Source organism: Penicillium manginii, assembly GCF_028828005.1.
Source record: "Penicillium manginii strain IBT 31320 chromosome Unknown utg000003l:1.0-959480.0:1.0-959601.0, whole genome shotgun sequence".
NCBI lineage: Eukaryota > Fungi > Ascomycota > Eurotiomycetes > Eurotiales > Aspergillaceae > Penicillium > Penicillium manginii.
Genome location: NW_026643104.1, coordinates 763,054 through 786,188, shown reverse-complemented (window position 1 = coordinate 786,188; position 23,135 = coordinate 763,054). Strand labels below are relative to the sequence as shown.

The 23,135-nt window shown below is 45.8% G+C and overlaps 12 protein-coding genes across 12 annotated transcripts; 6 read left to right on the top strand and 6 right to left on the bottom strand.

The window, feature by feature from the left end:
• Positions 1-2,312: 2,312 nt before the first annotated feature.
• On the top strand, positions 2,313-2,659 carry N7533_003660 (thioredoxin; the record flags this gene model as incomplete). The annotated part of the gene is made up of 2 exons (XM_057100310.1): positions 2,313-2,510; positions 2,567-2,659. 2 exons carry the CDS (start codon positions 2,313-2,315, stop codon positions 2,657-2,659), a joined length of 291 nt encoding a protein of 96 aa, XP_056962998.1.
• Positions 2,660-3,708: 1,049 nt separating this feature from the next.
• Positions 3,709-5,232, top strand: N7533_003659 (cytochrome P450; the record flags this gene model as incomplete). The annotated part of the gene is made up of 2 exons (XM_057100309.1): positions 3,709-4,705; positions 4,808-5,232. The coding sequence occupies 2 exons, from the start codon at positions 3,709-3,711 to the stop codon at positions 5,230-5,232; spliced, it is 1,422 nt and encodes a 473-aa protein (XP_056962997.1).
• An 825-nt stretch (positions 5,233-6,057) lies between these two features.
• Positions 6,058-6,388, bottom strand: N7533_003658 (RPEL repeat-containing protein; the record flags this gene model as incomplete). Its single annotated transcript, XM_057100308.1, has 2 exons — positions 6,058-6,196; positions 6,252-6,388. The coding sequence occupies 2 exons, from the start codon at positions 6,386-6,388 to the stop codon at positions 6,058-6,060; spliced, it is 276 nt and encodes a 91-aa protein (XP_056962996.1).
• Positions 6,389-7,187: 799 nt separating this feature from the next.
• Positions 7,188-8,605, bottom strand: N7533_003657 (uncharacterized protein; the record flags this gene model as incomplete). Its single annotated transcript, XM_057100307.1, has 2 exons — positions 7,188-8,377; positions 8,485-8,605. The coding sequence occupies 2 exons, from the start codon at positions 8,603-8,605 to the stop codon at positions 7,188-7,190; spliced, it is 1,311 nt and encodes a 436-aa protein (XP_056962995.1).
• A 752-nt stretch (positions 8,606-9,357) lies between these two features.
• N7533_003656 (sulfurtransferase) lies at positions 9,358-10,450 on the bottom strand (the record flags this gene model as incomplete). The annotated part of the gene is made up of 2 exons (XM_057100306.1): positions 9,358-9,415; positions 9,474-10,450. 2 exons carry the CDS (start codon positions 10,448-10,450, stop codon positions 9,358-9,360), a joined length of 1,035 nt encoding a protein of 344 aa, XP_056962994.1.
• Positions 10,451-10,654: 204 nt separating this feature from the next.
• Positions 10,655-11,134, top strand: N7533_003655 (anaphase promoting complex subunit 11; the record flags this gene model as incomplete). The annotated part of the gene is made up of 4 exons (XM_057100305.1): positions 10,655-10,796; positions 10,859-10,890; positions 10,956-11,019; positions 11,088-11,134. The coding sequence occupies 4 exons, from the start codon at positions 10,655-10,657 to the stop codon at positions 11,132-11,134; spliced, it is 285 nt and encodes a 94-aa protein (XP_056962993.1).
• A 324-nt stretch (positions 11,135-11,458) lies between these two features.
• Positions 11,459-11,892, top strand: N7533_003654 (uncharacterized protein; the record flags this gene model as incomplete). Its single annotated transcript, XM_057100304.1, has 2 exons — positions 11,459-11,783; positions 11,804-11,892. 2 exons carry the CDS (start codon positions 11,459-11,461, stop codon positions 11,890-11,892), a joined length of 414 nt encoding a protein of 137 aa, XP_056962992.1.
• Positions 11,893-12,404: 512 nt separating this feature from the next.
• Positions 12,405-13,353, bottom strand: N7533_003653 (cytochrome P450; the record flags this gene model as incomplete). The annotated part of the gene is made up of 3 exons (XM_057100303.1): positions 12,405-12,576; positions 12,640-12,815; positions 12,907-13,353. The coding sequence occupies 3 exons, from the start codon at positions 13,351-13,353 to the stop codon at positions 12,405-12,407; spliced, it is 795 nt and encodes a 264-aa protein (XP_056962991.1).
• Positions 13,354-13,530: 177 nt separating this feature from the next.
• On the bottom strand, positions 13,531-14,142 carry N7533_003652 (uncharacterized protein; the record flags this gene model as incomplete). Its single annotated transcript, XM_057100302.1, has 1 exon — positions 13,531-14,142. The coding sequence occupies one exon, from the start codon at positions 14,140-14,142 to the stop codon at positions 13,531-13,533; it is 612 nt and encodes a 203-aa protein (XP_056962990.1).
• Positions 14,143-15,247: 1,105 nt separating this feature from the next.
• N7533_003651 (uncharacterized protein) lies at positions 15,248-15,454 on the bottom strand (the record flags this gene model as incomplete). Its single annotated transcript, XM_057100301.1, has 1 exon — positions 15,248-15,454. One exon carries the CDS (start codon positions 15,452-15,454, stop codon positions 15,248-15,250), a length of 207 nt encoding a protein of 68 aa, XP_056962989.1.
• Positions 15,455-15,950: 496 nt separating this feature from the next.
• Positions 15,951-17,082, top strand: N7533_003650 (uncharacterized protein; the record flags this gene model as incomplete). Its single annotated transcript, XM_057100300.1, has 5 exons — positions 15,951-16,175; positions 16,231-16,515; positions 16,574-16,621; positions 16,685-16,851; positions 16,911-17,082. The coding sequence occupies 5 exons, from the start codon at positions 15,951-15,953 to the stop codon at positions 17,080-17,082; spliced, it is 897 nt and encodes a 298-aa protein (XP_056962988.1).
• Positions 17,083-20,798: 3,716 nt separating this feature from the next.
• On the top strand, positions 20,799-22,268 carry N7533_003649 (aminotransferase-like domain-containing protein; the record flags this gene model as incomplete). Its single annotated transcript, XM_057100299.1, has 1 exon — positions 20,799-22,268. The coding sequence occupies one exon, from the start codon at positions 20,799-20,801 to the stop codon at positions 22,266-22,268; it is 1,470 nt and encodes a 489-aa protein (XP_056962987.1).
• Between the last annotated feature and the right edge of the window lie 867 nt (positions 22,269-23,135).

Here is a 23,135-nt window from a genome sequence, read left to right as displayed (position 1 = left end):
CTTGACACACACAAACATCTCAGTGAGGCCAGTCACAAAATGTGTGTGTTTCGAATACCTATACTTCCATACAAACTTGATCATACCTGGGAGGTGTGGGTTGCCTGATTAGATCACTTCTGTTTTCACAAAGGTGCCCAAGGTCATGGCCTGACTGACTTCACTATTTAGTTAGTGAGCAGATTACTATAGATGCCTGAGGCACCCTAGCCTCACCATTGGTCCAAGCACAAACGGCTGCGCAGTGAGTTGCCGAGGTCGCTTAATTGCTTTGTTTGGTGTCTACTATGACATTTCCAGGACGACAAACTGACCCTGCTCAAAATATCGAATATTCAAGGCTTTGCTCCATGTCCGTACTTACATGCGAGAATTGGTAACAATTCTGAAAGAGCCGTATCATCTTGGTCGTCCATATTAGCAACCTGCTTTTTTTCTTTTTTCGAAATCCCCCAGTGGCTTCGGCGATATGATAAAATCATGGTGTAATATTTAATCAAACTTAAGAGTAGCTCTCTATGTGCTATTCATTAGTTTTTCCGACTGACAGCGCTGGTATACCTGGAGAAACTAGCGCACATCCATGGATGTAATTCAAAGTTACATCAAAATCTTAGAAGTTTTGAGACTCGGAGATTTAGAGGAAGCACCGAGAGCCTAAAAGGATTGCCATGTATCTGTATAAGTGATGAATAGTGTGTTTATGAGCTCCAATCCGAGAAGTACTCTTGTATTTATCAGCCCAATTCAAAAGAAAGTCCTGCACATCCAAGTTGTTTGACTCTGCTTTCCTGGTTTGATGCTTGAGATGGTTGGTGACATCGTCGAAGTCATGGTGCCGCAATTTCCACCTGATAAAATTTATGCCCTCGGGTGTATTGTGGAAGGGTCTCCAATGCCTTTGGTAGCATTATAAGGATGATGCTGGGCGCCGAAGATGCTGTCGTACTGCCTGTGATAATCGAGGTTCCGATATGTTCAGGGTATTGAAAGAGGCAAAAGCTGGACAGGAACACCTCCAGCATCCTAATATAGCTCCTCTTCTTTGTGTGTGGAAATGACGCAGCCACCTTTCGGATAAGCGTTACAGAGTAAAACAAAGCCCTGCCCAAACTGATCATCGTTGAGAAATGATTGATCGCTTTGATCAACTTCGCCCGAAACTAGAAGTCCCGCGCAAGTTGAACATGCGCCTGCACGGCATTAATAGGGCAAATCCATGCCAGCTTCCTCTGCTGCGTCCAAAATGTATACATCATCCGCACACTCAAAACTCTGGTCCCCATCGGGGCCATTTATAGTGATTTCGTAGCCCATGTTGAACAACAACAGCCAGAAATGGTGACAGGGAAGAATGGATATTCCAGGAATATTGCTTGAATGGGTTGAACAAGAAAGATGAGGAATTGGCCACAATTTATACCCTTGTACAGGAAATTAGCGAAGATTCCTAAGCGTCCAAGTTTACCCCTCTGGCAATACGAGGATGTGGGCATGAGTCAATGACGTCTCAATGCTTCAGATCCATGCTTCATCAGAATCGGCAACATGAAATATTACCCTCTATTGTATAATGTAAGTCCAAAACCAGTGTAATAAAAAAAAACGGTGACTGACGTGGTACAAAACTGACCCAATGAAAACTGTTCGCCCGGACCCAAGCAGGATTATCAGCTTGCTCACTTGCCACTTTCGTTTGAATCACTCAACAGACACATGAGAGCAGCATGTTTAGGTATGGTGCCGAGTATACCTTCTGTTAATGCATTGGATTTCCACCCCATTCGGACTAGTGTTGAACTCGGGCATGCATCACCTGCATTTACTGAGCCTTTGCAGAAAGTAATCTAGCTTTGAGGGTCCTTCCATCCTGCAAACTACGAAAGCAACTACAAATGCGAGATTCTATGCATACAAGCCCTATGAAGCACTTGGTGTTAGTTTAAAAGAGAAATTGCAGGTTAGCCAGACATTGACTCCTGGGTGTTGAACTCTAGTTATCCCAGGATAGTGGGGCTGCTGAATAGCTGCATCTACTGCATCTACTAGTCGTCTTCTGCAAATTTGAGAAACGAGGCTCGCCAAATGGTAATTAGTGATTGGCCTCGAATTCACTCACTCGATGGTCTGTGCAATCCCCAATACTCGGCATCCCCGGGGTTGTATCCAATATTTTGTAATGTTGATAATACGGATGTGTTGGCACGGTACTGGCTGCTATAAAACCACAGCGAAATGCCAAATTTGACCAATAAAATTCCGAGATATTGCAATATTGCAAGTTGGTCAAGTCTGCTCCTGTTACGTTATTCATGAAGGGGACACCGAAGTCACCTCTGTGCCGGTTCAGTCGACGAATGGTCGCCGTTCTGAATGAGCATGATATAAAGTACGATTCCTTCAATATACTGGTTGATAAGGGTGTTCGTGAGGGTCTAAAAGAATTTGGTGACTGGCCTACATTTCCACAGTTATGGGTTGACGGTCAGCTTGTTGGTGGGTTGGAGATTGTAAGTATTCCCGGTTTGCCGTACGGCTTGGAATTATTGCTGACTTCTTCCATTAGGTTCGCGAGGAAGTAATTTCAGATGCCAACTTCATCCGTCAATACTCGGTCGGCAAAGCCGTCGTGACTGAGAAACCTGCAGTGTGCGCATAAGCAAATTAGATAGCTGGTCAATAGACCCAGCTAAACAGCCTCTCTTTAAAGCTTCGAGTATGAAAACTGAATCAGATTGACTAAGACGTGCACTGCAATCTTTAGCAAGTACTAAATAGTAGATCCTTAGTAAACTAGTACTAATAACTAATTAACTAACTACTAACTCTTGGCAGCCCTATGGCTCAGCCAATCGGGATTTTTGTACTACAAAGGCGGGTATGCACGACACGGATTATCCTTCAATTGCTATTCGTTTTCAAGGTCTTTGAAAGGATTTATATTGGCATTTTGAACTGAATGTAATTCTATACCAATCTGATTATCTCAGCGGCATTGGTCAAGCACTCGATCGAGGTAAATTCCACCGATATGTAGAACTTTAAAGGTGTTGACGCGAATTAAAATACCTACTATGTAACATCATAATCAATTCAGAATACTGATGGTGCATCAAGAATAAGATATATGCCTAAAGCTAAGGGGGGCCCCTAGCACTAAAATAAAAGTGAAGTGCTTGGACCTTGCATCGGATTTCGGATACTCCGTACAGAGTGCGGAGAGTCAGATGCACGGACATGGACTTGGTTTGACTCCGTGTCCGTTTCCATAATCCACCATAATTCCACACGTCATTAACAAATCCTTCACCTTGATACGTCGAAACTCTTAAGAGTTTATCCATATAGGCTCCAAGATTCTAATAACATTCATATTCCAATGATATGACCACCAGTTGACAGGACCCCACAACAGGACTTTGTATCTGACAGGCTCGGGATTCAAATCTGGCCGCCCCGCGAACAAAGCTAGGCACGAGTGTGGCTTAGTGCTTGACTATTGCCTTCATAAACGACACCTCACCCCATAATCAAGATTCCTCATCACTTCATAGCCTTTCATGAGCATTCTAACTGCTCTATAACTCAACATGCATATTCTTGTCCGGCTCCCACCTAGTTTGATACTTGTGCTGGTCACAGTGCTAGGGGTCATAGCCTACATTTCTCTCAAAGGCTACTTAGCCCGTCGCCAGTTCGCACGCGCCCATGGATGTCAGCCCGTGGCGAAGTCTGCCAATAAAGACCCTTTTTTTCGGGCTCGACACAATACCAGCAACCATCCGAGCGCTAAGAGAAAACAGAATCATCGCAAGAACACCAGAGTTTTATCGCCGCTTTGGCAATACACACAAAGTCATCGGAATAGTTTCGAAGCAGATAACGACTATTGAGCCAGAAAATATCAAGACAGTCCTATCGCTTAACTTCAAGGATTATCGTCTCGGTTTCCGTCTTCCTTCCTTCAAACCTCTTCTGGGAGAAGGTATCTTCGACACAGATGGCGATCAATGGGCCTCATCGCGTGCTCTAATTCGACCCAGTTTCACTCGCGATCAGGTAGCGGACTTGACGATCCTTGAGGATTTGATTCAAGATTTATTCGCATTATTGCCCCGCGACGGGAAAACCGTCGATTTGCAGAAACTATTCTTCCAATACACGATTGATTCCGCGACGGAATTTCTATTCGGCCAGTCAGTTGGGACGTTAAAGAAGTCACAGTCGGAGTCAGACCGTGGATTTGCAGAAGCATTTTATAATGCTCAGGAGGCCATCTTAACGCGTGGCATTCCATTCCCACTTAAGCTATTCTTCTCCCACGACGAGGCCAAGGCAGAGAAATACAACCAAATCTGCCGAAAATTCGTCCAGCAATTTGTCGACAAAGCCTTCCAAGCCGTCGAGCTTAAAAAGCCCGAGACTGAAAAATCGGATTCAGATATAAAGCGGCCAAGGCACATTTTCTCCCATGAGCTCGCTGCACGAACGACCGACAGGACTCGCGTTCTTGACGAGTTGATGAATGTCCTTCTCGCTGGTCGTGATACTACTGCCAGTCTGCTAAGTAATTTATTCTTCGTACTGGCCAAGGACCCAGCTATCTGGGCGAAGTTACGCAGAGAAGTCGCCTTTTTGGAAGGTCGACCACCAACATACTCAGAATTGAACAACATGAAATATGTCCAATGCTGCATGAATGAATGTAAGATTGCCCCATCATGCTTGGAGCTGCTATCCGCATAATACTTCAAGTTTGCATCCTCTTGTATCTTGAACCTTGGAAGACCGGTTCTAACTCTCCCAGCACTCCGTTTACACCCAGTCGTACCACGCAACAACCGCGAGGCAATTCGCAACACCGTCCTACCCCTCGGCGGAGGACAAGATGGCCTCTCACCAGTCTTTGTACCAAAAGGCACATTTGTATCATACAATGTATACGCAATGCACCGACGAACAGACATCTACGGACCAGACGCAGAAGTATTCCGCCCAGAGCGCTGGGAAGATGGAAAACTGCAACCACGCTGGGGATACTTGCCATTCAACGGCGGACCACGAATTTGCATCGGCCAAAGATATGCATTGACCGAAGTCGGATACGTTCTTGTTCGCATGGCGCAGAAATTCCGCGTGCTGGAGAGTCGGGATCCTGGGCCTTGGGAGGAGTCGAGAGGGTTGACTGTGACATCCAAGAATGGAACGAAGGTTGGTCTTACGGCTGATTGAATCGTGATATAATTTTGAACGGGTTGGGTGCGCGGTGTTGGGGGTATTTTAATCTATATTTAATGTAGTATAATTTGCATAATGGGACTTGAAGCTCTTCAAGTCAATACAAAGCTTAAAGTCTCTCCGAATGCGGGGAATTATCATGAACCACTGCTGGATGATCTGACCCAGGGTCGCAGGGTAGCATGGAAGCAAACATCATACTACGGGCTCTACGTTCATTAGTCAAGCTCAAACCAACCAAAGAATCAAAGAATAAAAAAGTGAATTGATTGCGGAGAAAACTATGGACAGGCGTCACGGTGATGTCACGACCACGGCTGCGGGGAGTTGAGTGGGACTGGAACAATCAAAGGATACCTCCTTGCAGAAAGGAAAAATATAGAAAGATCGAGCGTCAAGCCGATAAAGTAGTCGAGTCTTGAAGAAGTGGATCCCAAACCAGTCAAAGAAAGTCGATCGCAAAGGCAAAAAGGGGACGGGGAAGCGCAGCGCATTTCAGAGTAGTAAAGGCGCGGTGAAACAAAGACTGCGGGGTAAGTCCAAAGTATGAAACGCACGCTGGTTACGAAGTCGAAGTCGGGGAGCGCGGATCTTCATCCTCCTCGAGAATGCCCTGTTCAATGAGATCTTCAGGCTGGGGGCGATTTTGAATTTTGTGCTCAAGGTTATCGGCCAGCATGTGTTTTTCCAGCTCGCGGGCGTGGGCTTGGAGAGCGGGGGCGGCATTTGTGGCGGGGAGGATGTTGCCTTTTGAGTAGTTAGCAAGTACTACCGCGATTACCGCGATGGGCGTCGAATTTGAGGGGCAGAGGGAATGGCTTAGTTTTGGTGAGAGAAATGAAACGGTATAGGCATACGCTCGATCAACTCATCGCGCTCCGGTCGCTTCTCCAGGTGCTTCTTTAGGTTATCTTGGGTACGCTGACGGTCGAGCTCCTGGCGGGCGGCTTGGAGGGAACTGTCGTATTTGGTTAGCAATGGAATCGACAAGGGAAACGTAGAGAAAAACGTACGGAGAAATGTTTGTGTCAAGCAAAATGTGACGGTCCTTCAGGTCCTGAACGCCGGGGCGCATCTGAAGGTGTTTCTCCAGCGAGTTGCGGCGCTCGTGAGGGGCGGCGCTGAGGGGAGTCTCGTCGACGCTGGCCATAGTGATGGTGAAAATAGTAGGAGTAGAAAAGAGAAGGACTGATGTGTGGAGTAAATTTAAAGGAGAAAGGGAGGGGGAAGTCAAAAGTAAAAAAATAAAGAGGAGGTCCGAAGTGAAGTAGTTTTGAAGTCAAGTGAGGCGGACCACGGGACTGTCAGCTGACCAGCAGCAACAACAGCAACAACAGCAACAGTGTACAACTGGCGATTTACAGGGAATATTAGTCTCCAAAGGAGATAAAAACAATAATTTGAAGAGATAAATTCATGCAGATTCAAAAGAGATCCACTATCTAAGCCGGTCCAGCTCATGGGCGACCAATACCGACTCCCAAAGAAAGCCCATACCCAAGAGTAGAGGCAGCAAAGGCATAGGCAGAGGTAGAGGCAGCAGAGGCAGTGCCCAGGAATATTACCTCCAGTCATCCATCACATTCATCACATCACATCACATCACATCATATCCCGCCGAATCTGCTGACGTTCGTTCATGCAGTTCGGGGGTCATCACGACCGATCATGTGGGGAATCGGATCTGGAGGAAAGCTTCATGCCAGTTGAGATGCCATGGGCCATGGGGGATAGGGGGAGAGACAACCACATGTTTCAAGTGAAAGTGAAAGTACCCCCCTTCCACGATGTCCTGTTAACAGGAAAGAAGATGACGAACTCGTTTCGTTCCGGTGGATATGCAATGGTTGTACAAAAAGAAGACTTGGTCTGTCGAACGCCTTGAACGATATCAAAAAAACAAAGAATTTGTCCAAAGGAAAAAGGGATCGACAGACCCGTCCGGCTCTTCAAGGAACCCACAACTTACCCCGACCTCGTCCATTGCCGCGTGCAGCGCCCCGACCAGAACCTCCACGACGCCCACCACTGGGGGGTCGACGTGAGGCACCCGAGATATTTCGGGCCGCTCCTTGCTGTGTGCTCAGATCGACCGTGGGGGTCTTGTTGGGACCGAGCGATCGGCTAAAGGAGTTCGGATCGATGGGTTGTGTGGGGACTTCGATCGGAGCAGTCTCGGTGGTGATGGGCGCAGCGGGTGCGGGTGTGGATGTAGGCGCGGGCGCGGGCGCAGTCTTGATTTTGTTCTTTGGGCCCTTGCGAGCAGAAGAACCAGCCTTGGCTCCACGAGGAGGATTGTTGCTACCTTTCCCACGACCTCCACCTCCACGGGGCACAAAGACTAGTTCATCTTCGTCGCTATCCTCCTCGTAGGAAAGGAGGGTCTTCGGCTGGTCGACGGTCGGTTGGGTCTGAGTCTTTTCAACGTATTTGCAGCGATTCTTAAATTCGCGCTCCTCGTACTGGATGGCCGTGCGTAGCTGGACAATATTCTTGACTCCGATCCCGAATTTCTGAGCCCACACCTGCGTCGCGCGGTCGTTAGTGACCAGGATGCAGCCCTTGGCCGAATTTTTAGCATCCGGCCCGCCGTGCAGTCGCCACAAGAGGGCGCTCAACAACGGTCGCAAAGTGGGCGGAGCGACCGGGATGATCGACCCAGATGCTGTGCGCTGATGCCCCGACTTGGGTTTGTCCAACTTGGAAGTACCATTCTCGTGCTGAGCGCACTCTGGGCTGGTGCGCGAACTCCGGGAGGATGTGCGCGAGCCCGGTCCGCTGGGCGAACCGGCGGACTCGATTGATGCGGCCTCGGCCTCCCGCTTGAAGTTCAATTTACTCAGCAACATCTGCGAAAGATCCGCCGGGCCGTTCACGCCATTGATTTCCTGAAATCCGGGCGTAGAGAGGGAAGGGTCCGCTTCGTTCATCATGTCGGGCTCTTCCTCGAATTCGGGGAGAAAGAACTGTTCGGCATCTTCCCAGTGTTCGTACTGTTCCATCGGCCCTTGGAGAGTAACGCGGTCGGCGGTGATCTGATCTTTACCGGAGGTGACTCGGTCGAGGAAGCGAACGGCCTCGCGGGCATTGATGGCGATTTGCGATCCCGCCCGTTTCAAGGCATGAAGGCGTTCGAGGGCTGGTGGAGAAGAAGGTCAGATCACCACAGTGCGGTATCAGCCGAGGAAATACCGGCGATGTTGAGGGCTTCAAGTGAGGCGTATCCAGCAGAAAATCATCACTTACTGTAAAGAGGGACAATGAGGTCGATAGCCCCGTTGGTGGTCCATTTCTTGATTTCGCTGATGTTGGTGGTCAAAGCCGTCTCATCCACGGCGCAGTGAAAGACTTTGCGTCCAGTCGACATGGCGGGGGCTTATGAACGAGAGAGAAAAAAAGTAGAGGGCAGAAGTGCCCTATACTGAGGGGGTTGAGGTGTTGACAGCCGCAACTTGGTGGAGGAGGACTGGAGTCAGCAGAGAAGGAGGTTGGAGTTGGGAATGTGGGGGCACAGCGGGCCGGCATCAGAGCAGAAACATGAGAGGTCGAGAACGAAAATAGTACTCACGAGGAGAGAATATGATAGTAGGCATCAGAAGCATCTTCAAGTTTGGATAGGATAGAATAGAAGGGGAATTCAAAGGAAGTTGAAAGAGTCAAGAGAACGCGAAGAGAGAAAGAGGAAAGAGAGAAGTGTGTAGTATGGATGACTAATCGAGTATCAAGGTATGGGATATTAACAGAGTGATATGAACTTGAATACTTCTTACTACTAGTAGTAGGTATATTCTGATAGAATTGCGAGAAGAAGAATCATTTACATATATACTACCTAGGCAGTACCAAGGCTATAATTAACCAGTTCAACTGCCAGTGTTGAAGTTCGAGTTAGGTGTTGTTGACTATGACGGCAGATCACAGTACCTCCCAAGATAAATAAACAAAGATGAAGGTAAGTTCAAAGGATGAATGAGCTGAGAGATAAGCTGAGAGTATAATCGTAGCTGAATAAAGTGGTGAGTGCTGGAATGAGATGAGATGAGTGAGTGAGTGCGTGAGTGCTGATATCTATGCAGTCTAGCCTCCAAGTGCCGCCGAGTAGTGTACAACCCTCCACCTTCATGCCTTGACCTTCTTGATCAGTCCATCCGACTCCTTAACCCTTTGCGCCCATTCACTAGAGAAAGTCAGTATATTTGATTGATAGGAGACCCATATAGAGAACCGATACTCACGTCCAGCTGCCATCATAAACACGGCGTAAGTTTGCATCTCCATACTCTGCCTCGCCCAGCGCAGTCTCAATAATCGAAGCAGTGACACCAGTGCCACAAGAGCTGATTATAGTCCGATTAGCATCCACCTTATTATCCTCAAAGACCTTCCGGAGTTCTTCAGCGGGGAGATAAGTCTTCGTCTCCGGGTCGAGCAGTTGCTGGAAGGGCAAACTTCGTGAGCCCGGCACATGGCCTGAGGACAGACCCGCTCGGGGCTCAGGGTCGGTACCAGCCCAGCGACCATATGATCTCGCATCCAGGATCTCCACCTCCTCAGCACCCTCCTTTCCATAATCCCCGGCTAGCTCCTTCATCTCGCGGAAGGAGATCACCAACTTCGAGTCATAAGTTGGAACGGAATACTTGCTCTTCTCGAACTGGGCAGGTTCCCCACTCTCCGTCGGAAGACCCTGCTGAGTCCAGAGACGATAATTGTTCAGGATATGCACATTGGGGTGACCGAAGACCCGCAGGGTCCAGCCCACACGGGGGGCAGAGAAGATACCCAGCTCAGCAGTGTCGTACACAACAATCTCGTCATCACGACGAATCCCCAATTCACTCATGGCCTCGGCGAATGTCTCGCAAGTTGGGAGCATGTGGGGATAAGGTGAATCCTGGTCCTTGATAGCATCGAGGTCGAAGAAACGCGATTGCGGAATGCGAGATTGACGGAAGGACTCAATTCCCGTCCGACCCTCGGGATCATTTGGCATGAACCATGCTGCACAGAGCGGAATGACTCTAGGCGAGGTGGAGATTTTGGTCGGTGGGTTCTTCTTCAATGCTTCGTTTAGCTGTGTAGGGGTGACCAGGTATGAGTTGAAGGAAATATTGCGGGTGGACTGGCGGCCAGCAAAAGCAGAGACGGGGGACGGCATGGAAGAACGTAAGGCACGAATAGGCTGCACAGAACGAAAAGCCATGGAAGCCATGGTTTCGGGGTGTGAGGTGGATTAAATGCAAAGCAGATTGGAATGGGAGGGGAAGTTGGAGGTGGAGGAAAGTGGAGGCCAAACTGCGGAGAAGCCGCAGCTCATGTGATGATAACAATTATCACTTATCTTGGGAACATCCTACCTTTTCACAACACTCTACTCTATTTACACCTACCTTCCTCGAGGGTATTCACTCACACAATGAAAGTCACCCTCAAAGAATGGAATGCAATCGCCACTTGGCACTGGGACATCCCCGAAGATGAGGTCTGCGGTATCTGTCGCGTCCAGTTCGACGGCACCTGTCCGACCTGCAAATTCCCCGGCGACGATTGTTCCCTGCGTACGACCAATCTCTCTTGCTTGATAATATCAAAACATGACTAATACTAATACATTCCGCAGTTCTCGGCAAATGCGGCCATTCGTTTCACATGGTGAGACTCCCTCCCCCGCTGGTTGTGGGCCTGTGGAACTGTGCTGACCGACTTCTTCCGGATAGCATTGCCTTTTAACCTGGATCCAGCAAGAATCATCCAAGGGATTATGTCCAATGTGCCGACAAAGTATGTATCCAATTCGTAGGACCGTTTTTGTGTCATCGAATTATCATATACTAACTCGTCGCGCCTAGAATTCGAATGGAAGCAAACTGAGGAGCCGGAAGAGACAGAGGCATGACCGACTTCTGCGTGCATGGTTCAGGCGGAGTTCATTGGTGCAAGGATACCCCTTTTCTTTTACTGCATATTTCTATCTCAGAATATTTTGCGTCAGGTTGAACGGAGACAAGCTCTTATCGCATGCGATAAATAACTAACCGATGATCAATTATTCAAAAAATTGAATTCATAATATCAACCTAATATTGCGCAACTTGAGCGAATTTCAGAACTTGAGGTCGAAATCCTCCGTCTTAAAGTGGATTGAATAAAATCTCCATTCATGCATGAAGCAATCTTAGGACGAAATTGCGTCATATCCAGGTGTTGATGGACTTTCAACATGCCAAGCCTTTTCAGTCCTATATTGACGGTATTCCCAGAGCGGTGCCACTTCAACCAATCTCTCAAAAACCAGTTTTCATACGAGCAGTCTATCATCGTTTCGTCCTTCAAAGGCCTCATGACTGCTAAGTGCGGGAAATGGAGCGGAAAGGTGGCCTACACAACTAAGGAAATCAACAGTGTGCTGAAGGCAGTGTCTCTACCCCAGAAGGATGACGTTCCTAGACAGAGTTACCGAAGTTGGACAAGGGATACCATCCCGATGATTAAAAAGAATGGCTTCACGAAGAAGTTTGACATGGGTTGGTTCATACAGAAGGTAGGTACGTATGCCGATGATAAGATGAGGAGCAGGCGGCCGATATTATCTTAAATAATATGGACCGACTTGATACTACTGGACTAACAGCCTTCAAAGATATTGTTGAATGAGATGAACCATTGCTTGAAAATTGGATTCTGGGTAGAATGCAGATCTCCCACCCGCAGAAAATAATTTAAGTAAATTGTAGTTACTAGTTAATATCTTAGCATTCTTATACTAGGCCTTGATTGATCAATTGATACTATCTTTCTAAAACTATACTCTGTTTTATACTCTAGTTAGAATCTTTTGTTTTTTACCCCTTCATTGTTCCCAAAGAGAAACAGATTTAGGAAATCCTGCAATACAGCCCCAGAGAGCCACTCATCGGTCGACGGGAGCAAATGCAAATAATTCCCACTCATGAGTGCGTACAGAGCTTTTTGCATCTCAATTCAAGTTCTATATTATGATTTATTTGCTTCAGGAACTTGAAACAAGCCAGTTGTGAGGACAGAAATGTTGTCCCACTAGAATCTTCGAGCTCGTACTATTTACTCATTTTGAAACCGAAAGAGTTAATGGCTTTCACTTGACTCAAGGACTGACCTAATTTACTCAAAATTTGATAAGCTATTGACTATCGACTTCCTGACAAATGGCGGGCTCGCCGAAGACGAACCCATAGTGGCCGGTTCTCCCAAACAATGTAGCTTTTGGCTTTATCCCAGTTGTTCGCCCGTGGATCAAGTTCTATGTCAAAGTTCCAGAACAACTTGCAGAGAATAAGACGCATCTCTGCATAGGTTAGACTGTTTGAATGGCGAAGTAGGTTGGTAAAAGAATCAAAAGCCATCAGAGAGATAGATACTTACTTGCGACCAATGCAAGCCCGTGGGCCCATTGAAAAGGGTTGCAAGGCCTCGCGTTTATCGTTTTTGAACCGGGATTTGCCATCTTGCTGAAGCCAACGTTGTGGAATGAATGAGTTGGGTTGTTCGAAATTCGACGCCCCTCGGAATGCCGAATAATGGGCGCCAGACACAGAAGTCTAGGTTACGGAGGGGGTATTGTCAGTGTCTGAAGTAGCCCCTTGGAGAAAGCATGCAATTTTCTATTTCTCAAGTTGCGCATAGACTCACATCTTCTGGAAGAATCTCTCCACAAACCAGTGCTCCTCCTTTAGGAACGACCCGTGGTCCAATCGCTGGCGATGGAGGATACATCCGCAAGCCTTCTTCGATGACAGCATTCAAGAACGGTAACTTCGCAACCGATAGAAACGTTATCTCGTCCTCAGACTTGAAAGAGTTGCGGATCTCCTCAATAAGATTCGTGTAGCAGTCCCTGTTTTTCTGAAGATAGAAATTGCATGCCGCTAGGGCTGTAGCCGTGGTCTCACTGCCAGCCTGAATGATGAGAGCCGCATTGGTCTGGATCTCTGAAGTATCCATCGTGCGATCATCATTATATCTCAAGATATAGGAGATAAAATCCGGACGCGAGGTCTTCATTTCTAATCGCCGATTCACACGCTCTTTGCTCAGCTGATAATGCTGTATGCGTTTTCGGATCAAACTCTTAGGCATGGCGTTGCGGATTAGGAAAGCAAGAATAGGATAAATTGAAAGCGCTCAAAGGAAAGCCCCTATTTTAATACTCTGGAACATGGTGCTAACCCACGGGTGATATTCTGAGTCTTCCAGGCAGCGAAAAGGCTCACCGAAGGCAAGGTCACCAATAATTTCAAATGTCAAGAAGTTCAGTCAGTGTACAAGGTCCAGGGCATTATGCTGGTCATTTGAAACTTGGGTGGCATAATTGTCCAATCGAACAATGAAGAGGTCGATGTATCCAAGAATCAGTTCTTCTTGATCTCGCAAGGACCGCTCAGAAAATGCATGCGTCAATAGCCGCTTCTGGTGACTATGGTCCTCTTTATTAGTATTGATCAAGTTAGGTTTCCCGCCGCTGGAAGAAGCTATATAAAACTGGGGATCTTTGTCAAAAGCCGGGTTGCCAGTCTTGCGATGCGAGTAGATATCCGCCCAGGCCTGTGCGTTCCGGTAGGTTAGGGCATTGGGGCGGATCCGAATCACATCGCCGTATCTATCATGCAATTCCTGGATTTTTGTATGAAGCTCGCCGTTGAGACTCCACTTAACATAAGGCAGATTCGATATTGCTGCCAGTTTGGGACAGGGAAACCGGCTTAGCGGATGGAAAAAGAGTCTCCAAATGAAACGCGAACAGATCGCAATGATAGCCTGTAGAGAGAAACATCCAAAAAAACCAGCAATCAGCAAGGTTTGCTTCCAGTCATCGCAGATAATCTGCCAGAAACTTACAAGTGACAACCATATATTTCCCTGTAGCATAGTGCCGATATCGTCAGGTTCGTCTAATACCCGCTCAATTGGAATTGTCGTCTAGTTACTATTCGAGGCGTAGCAATTGAGGGGTTTGACGGAATGACCAATTTAGATATTCACCGCGCATATGCCAGTTTAATCTAGCCAGGTTTTTCTTCTTTTGGGCCTTTCCCTTTTCCATTTTCAGAATTTTCATGCGATTTGATACGTCATTTCTCGCCTATGCAGCGAAATGAGATGTATCAACCACCGCGAAAATGAAGGGGGCTGGAAAGGCTAGAGTTCGAAAGCTCCATGCTAATACGGAGTAATATGTAGTGTAACTAACATGCATTGGGGAAGTAATCTAGAGCATTCATATGCTGTCTAAATCATATGCATGTAGGAAAGGAGAGTCCGGGGTCATCTGTCGAATCCTAGGATACTAGTAAAAGCTAGTACCGAGGCAACCAATCGAACAAAACTGGTTTAATGGTTAAATTATATTATATTTACCCTCCAGCAATTTTCTGATTTGTCCACGAACCTCCTCGGGTTATACTAGGTGCAGCTAGCAAAAACGCAGCCAATGTAGTGAAGGGTTGAAATACTTGATTTGTCTTCTTTCTAATGTATTTCAGTTTTGAAAATACGCTATACTACCTGCATTACTTCATCGTCAGCCACCAGACAGCCCTTCATGTAGTAATTAGCTAGTTCATTCAGGCAGTCCCACCAACCCACATCACTGCACCCACCATACTTTCATATGGAAGCAATACGTATAATAAAAAAGGAGCTGCAGGTGCATTGGTTATGAGCGGCGAAATCGTCGCAGTTTGTCTTTGCATATGAGCTCGCGGCGTCAAGTGCATCCAGCAGCCCAGAAGTGGGACGGGTTCGCGAAGTCTTACAGCATCCTTTCTGGTGACCGCTATATAGAAACGTCACAACTCTTGGAGAACTGCAAGCCATAGGAATATGATAAGCTTCTACCTCAGTTCTATCCCTTGCAGGAAAGAATCAGGGTCATACAGGCTTTGCGGGCAGAATTATCTCGCATGCGTTCTGTCTTCCGATTAAGAGATTTCAACATGAAAGAAAACAGACAGGCTGATCCCCGAGGTCGGTTTCATCCATCATCGTAACAAAGATCGCCTCGTGCTGTTGGTAAGGAAACTTGTATTCCTCCTGTTCCAGAATCACAAGCCAGATGTAAACCGACCTCATCCTTCTTGACATCACGGATCCCAATCTTGCTATCGGTTTCCATTATCATGAATAGCATTCTTGCCTCTTTTCCGGTCCTCGCACTGAACTTTAGCAGTCTCGTGGCCATAGTAGGTCTCTAACTGAGCAATTGACGCCCGTATTGACGTGTTGCTAACTGCTTCTGCGCTGGAGTTACTCTTGACAATTTTCGTCAAGTTTTTTTACAATTTATGACTGCACCCACTATCGCGATTCCCGGGGTCACCCGTGCACGGAGCATCCTCAATCCCAGTAGCATTATCCCAACTACAGGGTAGATTGCATCGATATACCAATGCTGCCCACGCGAAATACGGACCTGTCGTGCGCATCAGTCCCAATAAATTGTCTTTCATATCGCCCGAAGCTTGGAACGAAATATATGGTCGACAATACGGAAAAACTCCGTTTCCTCGGGATTCTACATTTTTCAACGAGATGCTTGTCGATTCCCGCACCTTGACTATGGCGGATGATGTCAATCATGCCCGGCTTCGGCGCGCCATGATTCCAGCATTCGCGTCTCGGATGCTAAAGGGCAGGAAACCATAATGCAGGGAAACATCGACTGCTTTATCGAAAGAATGCGGCTAAAATCTAAGCAAGGCCATCCTGTGGATCTTCGGCTGTGGTACAATTATTTCACTTTTGATCTACTAGGAGATTTTGCTTTCGGGGAGTCGTTCGACTGTATGAACTCATCCACCTGCCACCAATGGGTGGATTTTGTCTTGGACCATTTCAACATGTCTACTTTGCTCCATGTCATCCACCGTTTTCGCCCTCTCCAGCATGTTCTTGCCGCCATGGTGCCCGCATCCTTGACCGAAAAGAGAGAGCTACACGGTATAATGGCTTTGAAAGGTGCGGCAGCGCATCGAGGGGGCAACCGACAGGCCAGACTTCATCAGTCCGATGCTCGAAGCAAACCGCAATGGACTTCTCTCGCTCGATGAGGTGGAGCAACAGGCCAGCATCCTCATTCTGGCCGGGAGTGAGACCACCTCCCTAGCATTGACGTTTACCACCGCCCTCCTTTTGCAGCACCCAGTCATTCTGAACCGACTCACCGAGGAGATCCGAGCTCTTTTTACCTCTGACACTGATATAACCACTTCGACCATTAACGATCTGTCATATTTGCAGGCTGTCATCCAAGAGTCACTGCGAATGGCTCCCCCCCATCACTAATGGATTTCCCCGGCAGACCCCTGAAGAAGGAGCCATGGTCGCTGGTCATTTCATCCCTAAAGACGTAAGTTCCCTCCGTATTACATGCGAGATCAGCCCCGAGAGATGCTGATTGAATACGATGTAGACGGTGGTCAATGTCAGTCAATGGAGTGCATACCGCTCCGAAACTAACTTCATTCGAGCCAACGAATTTATCCCCGAGCGTTGGCTGGGGGACTCCGAGTTCACGAAAGATGCAAAGGGCGCTTTCCAACCCTTCTCGGTCGGCCCTCGCGCCTGCATTTGTAAAAAGTACGAGCTGATATTCTCTCTCCACTTCTATGCTTTTCCGCTGACGATGCTTCTATCAGATTCGCTTACGACAGCATGAAGTTACTAGTCGCGCATGTCCTCTGGAACTTTAATCTAACGTTGGAACCCGCCAGCGCCTGTTCTTTGAGCGAATGGCTAGACTGCCCATCCTACGTTTCCTTCCACCCAGCTCCTTTGCTAGTTAACATGGCCGCAAGAGTGACCGTGTAGTGGCATGAAGCAGGACCTAGGCTCATGACAGTATTGCTTGCAGGGAATTTAGAAAGAAGGTAAATCTGGCAAAACGCCGGGTTAGATGACAATAAAATGCTATGGTAAAGAATAATTCAAACTTAATGAAACGTGCATAATTCAAAATTTTGTCTTATCCATAGCATTCAACTAAAGCTACTGAGTGCTTTGATTGTGTCTTCCCTGTTGTGATAATGGTATTCAAAAGAATTGAGGTAGGAGCTTTGGATTAGGGGTGTTGAAGTCAAAGATCCAGTAATGATTATCCATTGCAATGCCACGTAATACTTTAATAATCGAGTGCAATTATAGAAAAATGACCTAAAATGCTGGGTTGGGTTTATTGTTTAGTGCGAAATTGTCTCATTGAGGTTAAAATGAATTCACTACTTGGTAATCTCTAGAAAATCACCATACTTCCCAGACCTCCAGGGCTGTTGAATCAAAAATAGAACTAGATCTTCTGACTAATAAGTACCATGCTGCTCTATCACTTTAGACCGTCAGAATCCATTTGCGAGGGCTCTGATGAATGAAATACTGAATGTATACCCAATATTAAAAAGATTATCAAAGCAAAAGACCGCAGAAAAATACAAAATTCTACTAATACTACTGAAACGAGATAAATCTGTGTGTTGGTGTCTAGGTCGGACTGTTAGATAGATATAAAAACGTGTCAAGCTTTTACAGCCAAGGTTCATTAGACTTTTCCTTGTTTACTAGTAAATTTTCTCGATATTACTATCAACATTGAGAACCGGAAGGAGTCCACTGTGAGAAATACACTCCAAGCTCTTCCAAGCCCTGGAGGCTCAAGTTAGCATACGCTTGGAACGTCATGGGTGCTAGTCCTCCAGGGCTATAGGTGGTAAAGCAGAGTGATATCAATGGTACATATACACATACCTGCTACCTAGCTAGTACTACTAGTACTGCTCCACTTATATACCTAGCGACCTAGTTAACATTCCACCTTGTATCTATACTAGTGCTTGAATACTATTACAAACCTTGGAAATGTGCGCGCCAGTCGACTTGGCAGGTGCAGCATACTAACCGGCCCCACATTAAACTTCTCCAATATTAATTGGACCCTCGCTTACGAGGGTCGGACACCCAAATGACAATGTGCCCCCAAATGACACTTTTTTACCATTCCTACATTCAATACTACGATATACCACACAATACTATAATTACCACTTAATTGCATATAACCATATATAATATAGCGTATAAAGTGCAATATATCAAAAATTCAGCGCCGTAGACGCCGCCCTGAACGCCGAGATTCACGCTTCAATTCCTCCATAACCTTGCGCCATTTAGGGCGTACTTTGTTAATTGCTTCCAATTCCGTTAATTTTTCCTTATCTCGCTTCATTTTTTGTAGATTCCGAGCTGATACAATACCTCGCGTACGAATACCTGATCTTGAAAGGTTATATCGCTCATCGCGACGTAGTGTAGCAGCTTTTGTTGCTTCTATTTCCTGTCGTACTTCCTTCAATTAGTATGCAGCTAACTGCGCTGACTTTGCAAGCTTTTGAATAGCTATTGTATAGTCATGTATATCTTCACTACTTCGAAGAAGCTCCTTTTTAAGTTTTTGAATCTTCTGAATAGTTGTTGGTGTACTAAAATTGGATGAGAGTAATAAGGTTGAAGATTCAGATTTATTTGGTGATAGGGGCAATTCAGTACGTTCAGGTGTATAATCAACTATTTTATTATATATAATAGTAGGATTAAATAGCTAGATACTAGATAACTGATATCTAAGCTTGATTGTACGTAACATAAAGGTTTTTGTGTAGATTGAAGTAATTATAGTAAGAAAATCGACTTTCTGAAACTTCGTATATCTAGTAGTAGTTATAGCCTCAATTACTTTACTGTAGTAGTATTTATAGATATTAAATACACTAACGTCTAATAGCTGAACCAAATATGAAGTATAGGCGTTCAAGAAGAAGGGTTGAATAACTAAAGCTTCGTAAAATTTAACAAATTCATACTTCAGATACGAACTAAAACCGTCGCAGATAAGCAACCGCCAGGATTCTTTAGTATATAAATATATAGGTCTTTCAAATATTTAAATCTACTGATATATAAGTAGATTATTTATATAGCCAGTTTTAGTCACAGTAATTCTTTCGTCATCCTTAAGGTCCTTAAACCAGTGATATTAAACTTATTTTACGGCTAAAATAATCAACGGTAGAACGGTAAAACCATCTGTTGATATAGCCTCAACAACAGTCACATATTCACGATTTATATAGTTTCCAAAAACAATTTTTCGACGTGGCTCTCATGTGACAATCCACTGATCTTTACCAACCCTAATCTAAAAGCCTGTTTTGTCGAAATTGTAGATATCCTCAGGTTGAATCCCATATTTTTCAATCATACGCTAAAGGCTTTTAAACCATTCCTCCATAGACTTTTTAGTATATACACGAAGCCGTTCAATATCAAGACTTTTGCGCCTGTGTACACAATACTCAGGGTGTCGATCAAGAAAGTATTTAAGCCATTTGTCACTGATTATAGCTGTATCAGGTTCTATTTCTTGTAGAATTGACAGAGCAGCTGTAGCAATCTCAGAATGTTTTACTGATAATCCAAGCTTATTATGATAATCAATCCAATGACATAGAGCTTCCTCTTGTATAGAATTGAGCTTACAACCGTTGGGTTCTCGTTCAAATAACGAATTAGTACCCTGCACGCGGCGAAGAAGCCGTCGATATGGCACGTCAAATTCACGCACAATTTGTGCGTAATTCGGCCGAGATTGTAGGAGTGCTTTTTCGCATGCTTGATGAATACGGTGCTCAATTTGCTTATTGGTATCTGCCATAGTGGTGGTGTAGCGATGCGACAAAGTTGAAATGTAATATTTTCATGCAAAGTGTCATTTGGGGGCACATTGTCATTTGGGTGTCCGACCCTCGTAAGCGAGGGTCCAATTAATATTGGAAAATTTAATGTGGGGCCGGTTAGTACTAGGCATGTGGCATTGTCTTGCCAGTGCCTAGTTGGGTTTGAGTTCTCGATCGCCCGTATTACGCCATACTTTGTAAGACATGGATACCCCGATTTATTATCAATTAATTTATAAATAAGTTCTCAAATCCTCAGCTAGCCATTGTCAATGAAAGAATAATGGCTAGGTATCTGCATCATGATAGCGTTTGTGACATATCATACCTGCATGATCTAAGTTGTGATATATCGTTTTCAAACCTTGGAACCTGTTATTCAAGAAGTTTCCAAGGTTGCATATGATCTTCAATATAATGCATTTATTATCAAACTTGAAAAATTCATGCCTCGAACGACATTTCAATTGCCAAATAGATTGACATGTTGCTGCAGCAGTCTCATCGTGATGATGATCAGGGATGTACTGGTCATGCACATCCATGGATGCAGAGATACCAACAGCTTATTAATTCTGCCTGTCGGCAAAGGAGTAGTGCGCATGGACTAAGATCCTCGATTGTTTTGAGAGCAGGTCATTTTTTCACAAAATACATATATAGTTTTGGTGTCGGGGCCAGTGACACCTTAACCGTCCAGAATTTAGGGTCCTTTCGAGCATCTGGACTACCTAGTACTACTACTCATGGATTGATCCGTATTTTACTTTGGAAATCCCCTTTTAGCACTTTTTCACCAAAATGCATCTGGAGCATGACAAAAGACATGACTTCCTCGTCGAAAAGCTTCCACCGACAGACCTTGGCGCTTATAAGAGACTGGCAAAACGATGGGATCATCGACTGAGTTATGAGAGCCTAACACAAGGGGCTTCGCCCCTAAAAGACTCTTCTAAGACACTCAACCCTTCAGCGACTATCCCATTCAGCACAGGAAGACCAACATCGCTATATTTTCCATGGCAATCCATGATAATGGCTGAAACTGAAGAGTGTCGTCAATCCCAAGGATTTAACTACCGAACACAACGCATGGAATGCCAAAAGGGAGAAACAGCGTTTGACCTTTCATGTGCTTTGAACTATGCCGAGCCTGCGGGCTGCAGCCAATTAGTTGATTTTTTTCGGAAGAATACTGGTCTCATTCATAATCCTCCTTATCAAGACTGGGACACAACCCTCACATGTGGATCGACTTCTGCTATCGAAATGGCCCTGCGCATGTTTTGCAACCGGGGAGATTGGGTCTTGACTGAAACCTTTACCTACTCGGGGACGCTTATGGCCCTACGAGCCCAAGGGTTGAAGACGCAGGGCATCGAAATGGACGATGATGGCTTAATACCAGAAGATTTGGACACTAAACTTCGATTCTGGGACACAGCACAAGGTCGCAAACCTTTCTTCCTCTATATTATTCCGTCTGGACAGAATCCAACGGGGACAACCCAGTCCACAGCTCGCAAGCATGCAATTTACCAAGTTGCTGAAAAGCACGATCTAGTGATCCTTGAAGATGACCCGTACTTCTTTTTGCGACTCAGTGGGTCATCGTCCTCATTATTGGATACCCGACCATTTGACAGATTGCGAACATCACTGCCGACTTCATATCTGTCCCTTGACAAGTCTGGTCGTGTTATTCGTGTAGAATCCACTTCCAAAATATTCGCTCCAGGTCTTCGATGTGGCTGGCTTACAGCCAGCAAGCAAATCATCGAAACATTCGCCAACTTTGCTGAAGTGGGACCTTCATCGCCCAGTGGACCATCACAGGTAATGCTGTACAAGCTACTTGTTGAGAAATGGGGCCAAGAAGGCTTCGTTGACTGGATAAGTCATTTATCAGGAGAGTACCGGTTACGAAGAGACATCATGATTGCCGCATGTGAGAAGCATCTTCCCAAGAATATTTGTACATGGACGACACCAACTCATGGAATGTTCTTGTGGGTTACTGTGAATTTACAGAAATACCCCCACTGTGTAGAGAAGCGAGCAGAGCAGCAATGCGACCATATTGAAAACAAAATTGCAGAGCGGGCAGAGGCTCATGGGGTTCTTGTTGCAAGGGGAAGTTGGTTCAATGTTGAGAGCTTCACGGACAAAGTATTCTTTAGGATGACGTTTGTTGCTACAGATTCGCAGGACAATCTCGAGCAGGGTGTTGAGAAGTTTGGCAGAGCTGTGAAGGAGGAGTTTAGGATGTAGCAAAGGCATTCTTGAGGACTCGGGACGAATAGAGTTTAGGGTTTAGGGTTTAGGGTTTAACGAATAGATTCTTGTACAGTTGATGGAAATCTTAAGACTAAGCAAAAAAGAAGAAAGCAAAGCCATTCAGGGCTACACATATTGTCTCCAGCTCCTAGTAATAACTACTAGCATCACCCCCAGCTCTGTTTTAAAGCGGATCTAATCCATCAGCATTTGTACCCGCAAGCCAATGTATAACGGGCATTAGAGGAGGAAATAATGGATTGCTGGTTTCACTCTTCACAATAATATCAACATACGTTGAATTAATATTCCCCTCCGTCTGATTGACGTGTAAGCACTCCATAGTACTTGAAACACGCGTCTTGTCCACATCGTCCAGTGTATGATAATTGAAGTGCATGGCTCAGGCATATTTTCAGATAGTTTCAACATCTTGCGTGGTATTCTGACCAACTGGTGATATTAGAGTGCAACTTTACTCGCCGCCCACTCCTTCATGCAGCGTCTCTACATGTGCTGCCACACCCAACGCTTGACCGATGAAGCTGATCCGATCTCGATGGCTAGTCCACCTCAGCATTTCAGTCCCTGTCGCATGTCTTCCAGGTGCCGCTTTATTTCTATAGTGACCCAACTTATCCATCCCCCTTCTCCTTCTTCAGCTCGCCTTTTTCTCCACTGGCCCTGTTTCCCGAATCCTCACTGATCAAAGTTTTATGTCACCCATCATGAGTATCATTCGAAACAGTTATGACATCCTCGTTATAGATGGAGGTCCCGCAGGCCTTGCAGCCGCGCCATCTCTCGCAAGATCATGTCGGCGTGTGGCAGTCTTCGACTGACGCGAGCATGCTCCTATGT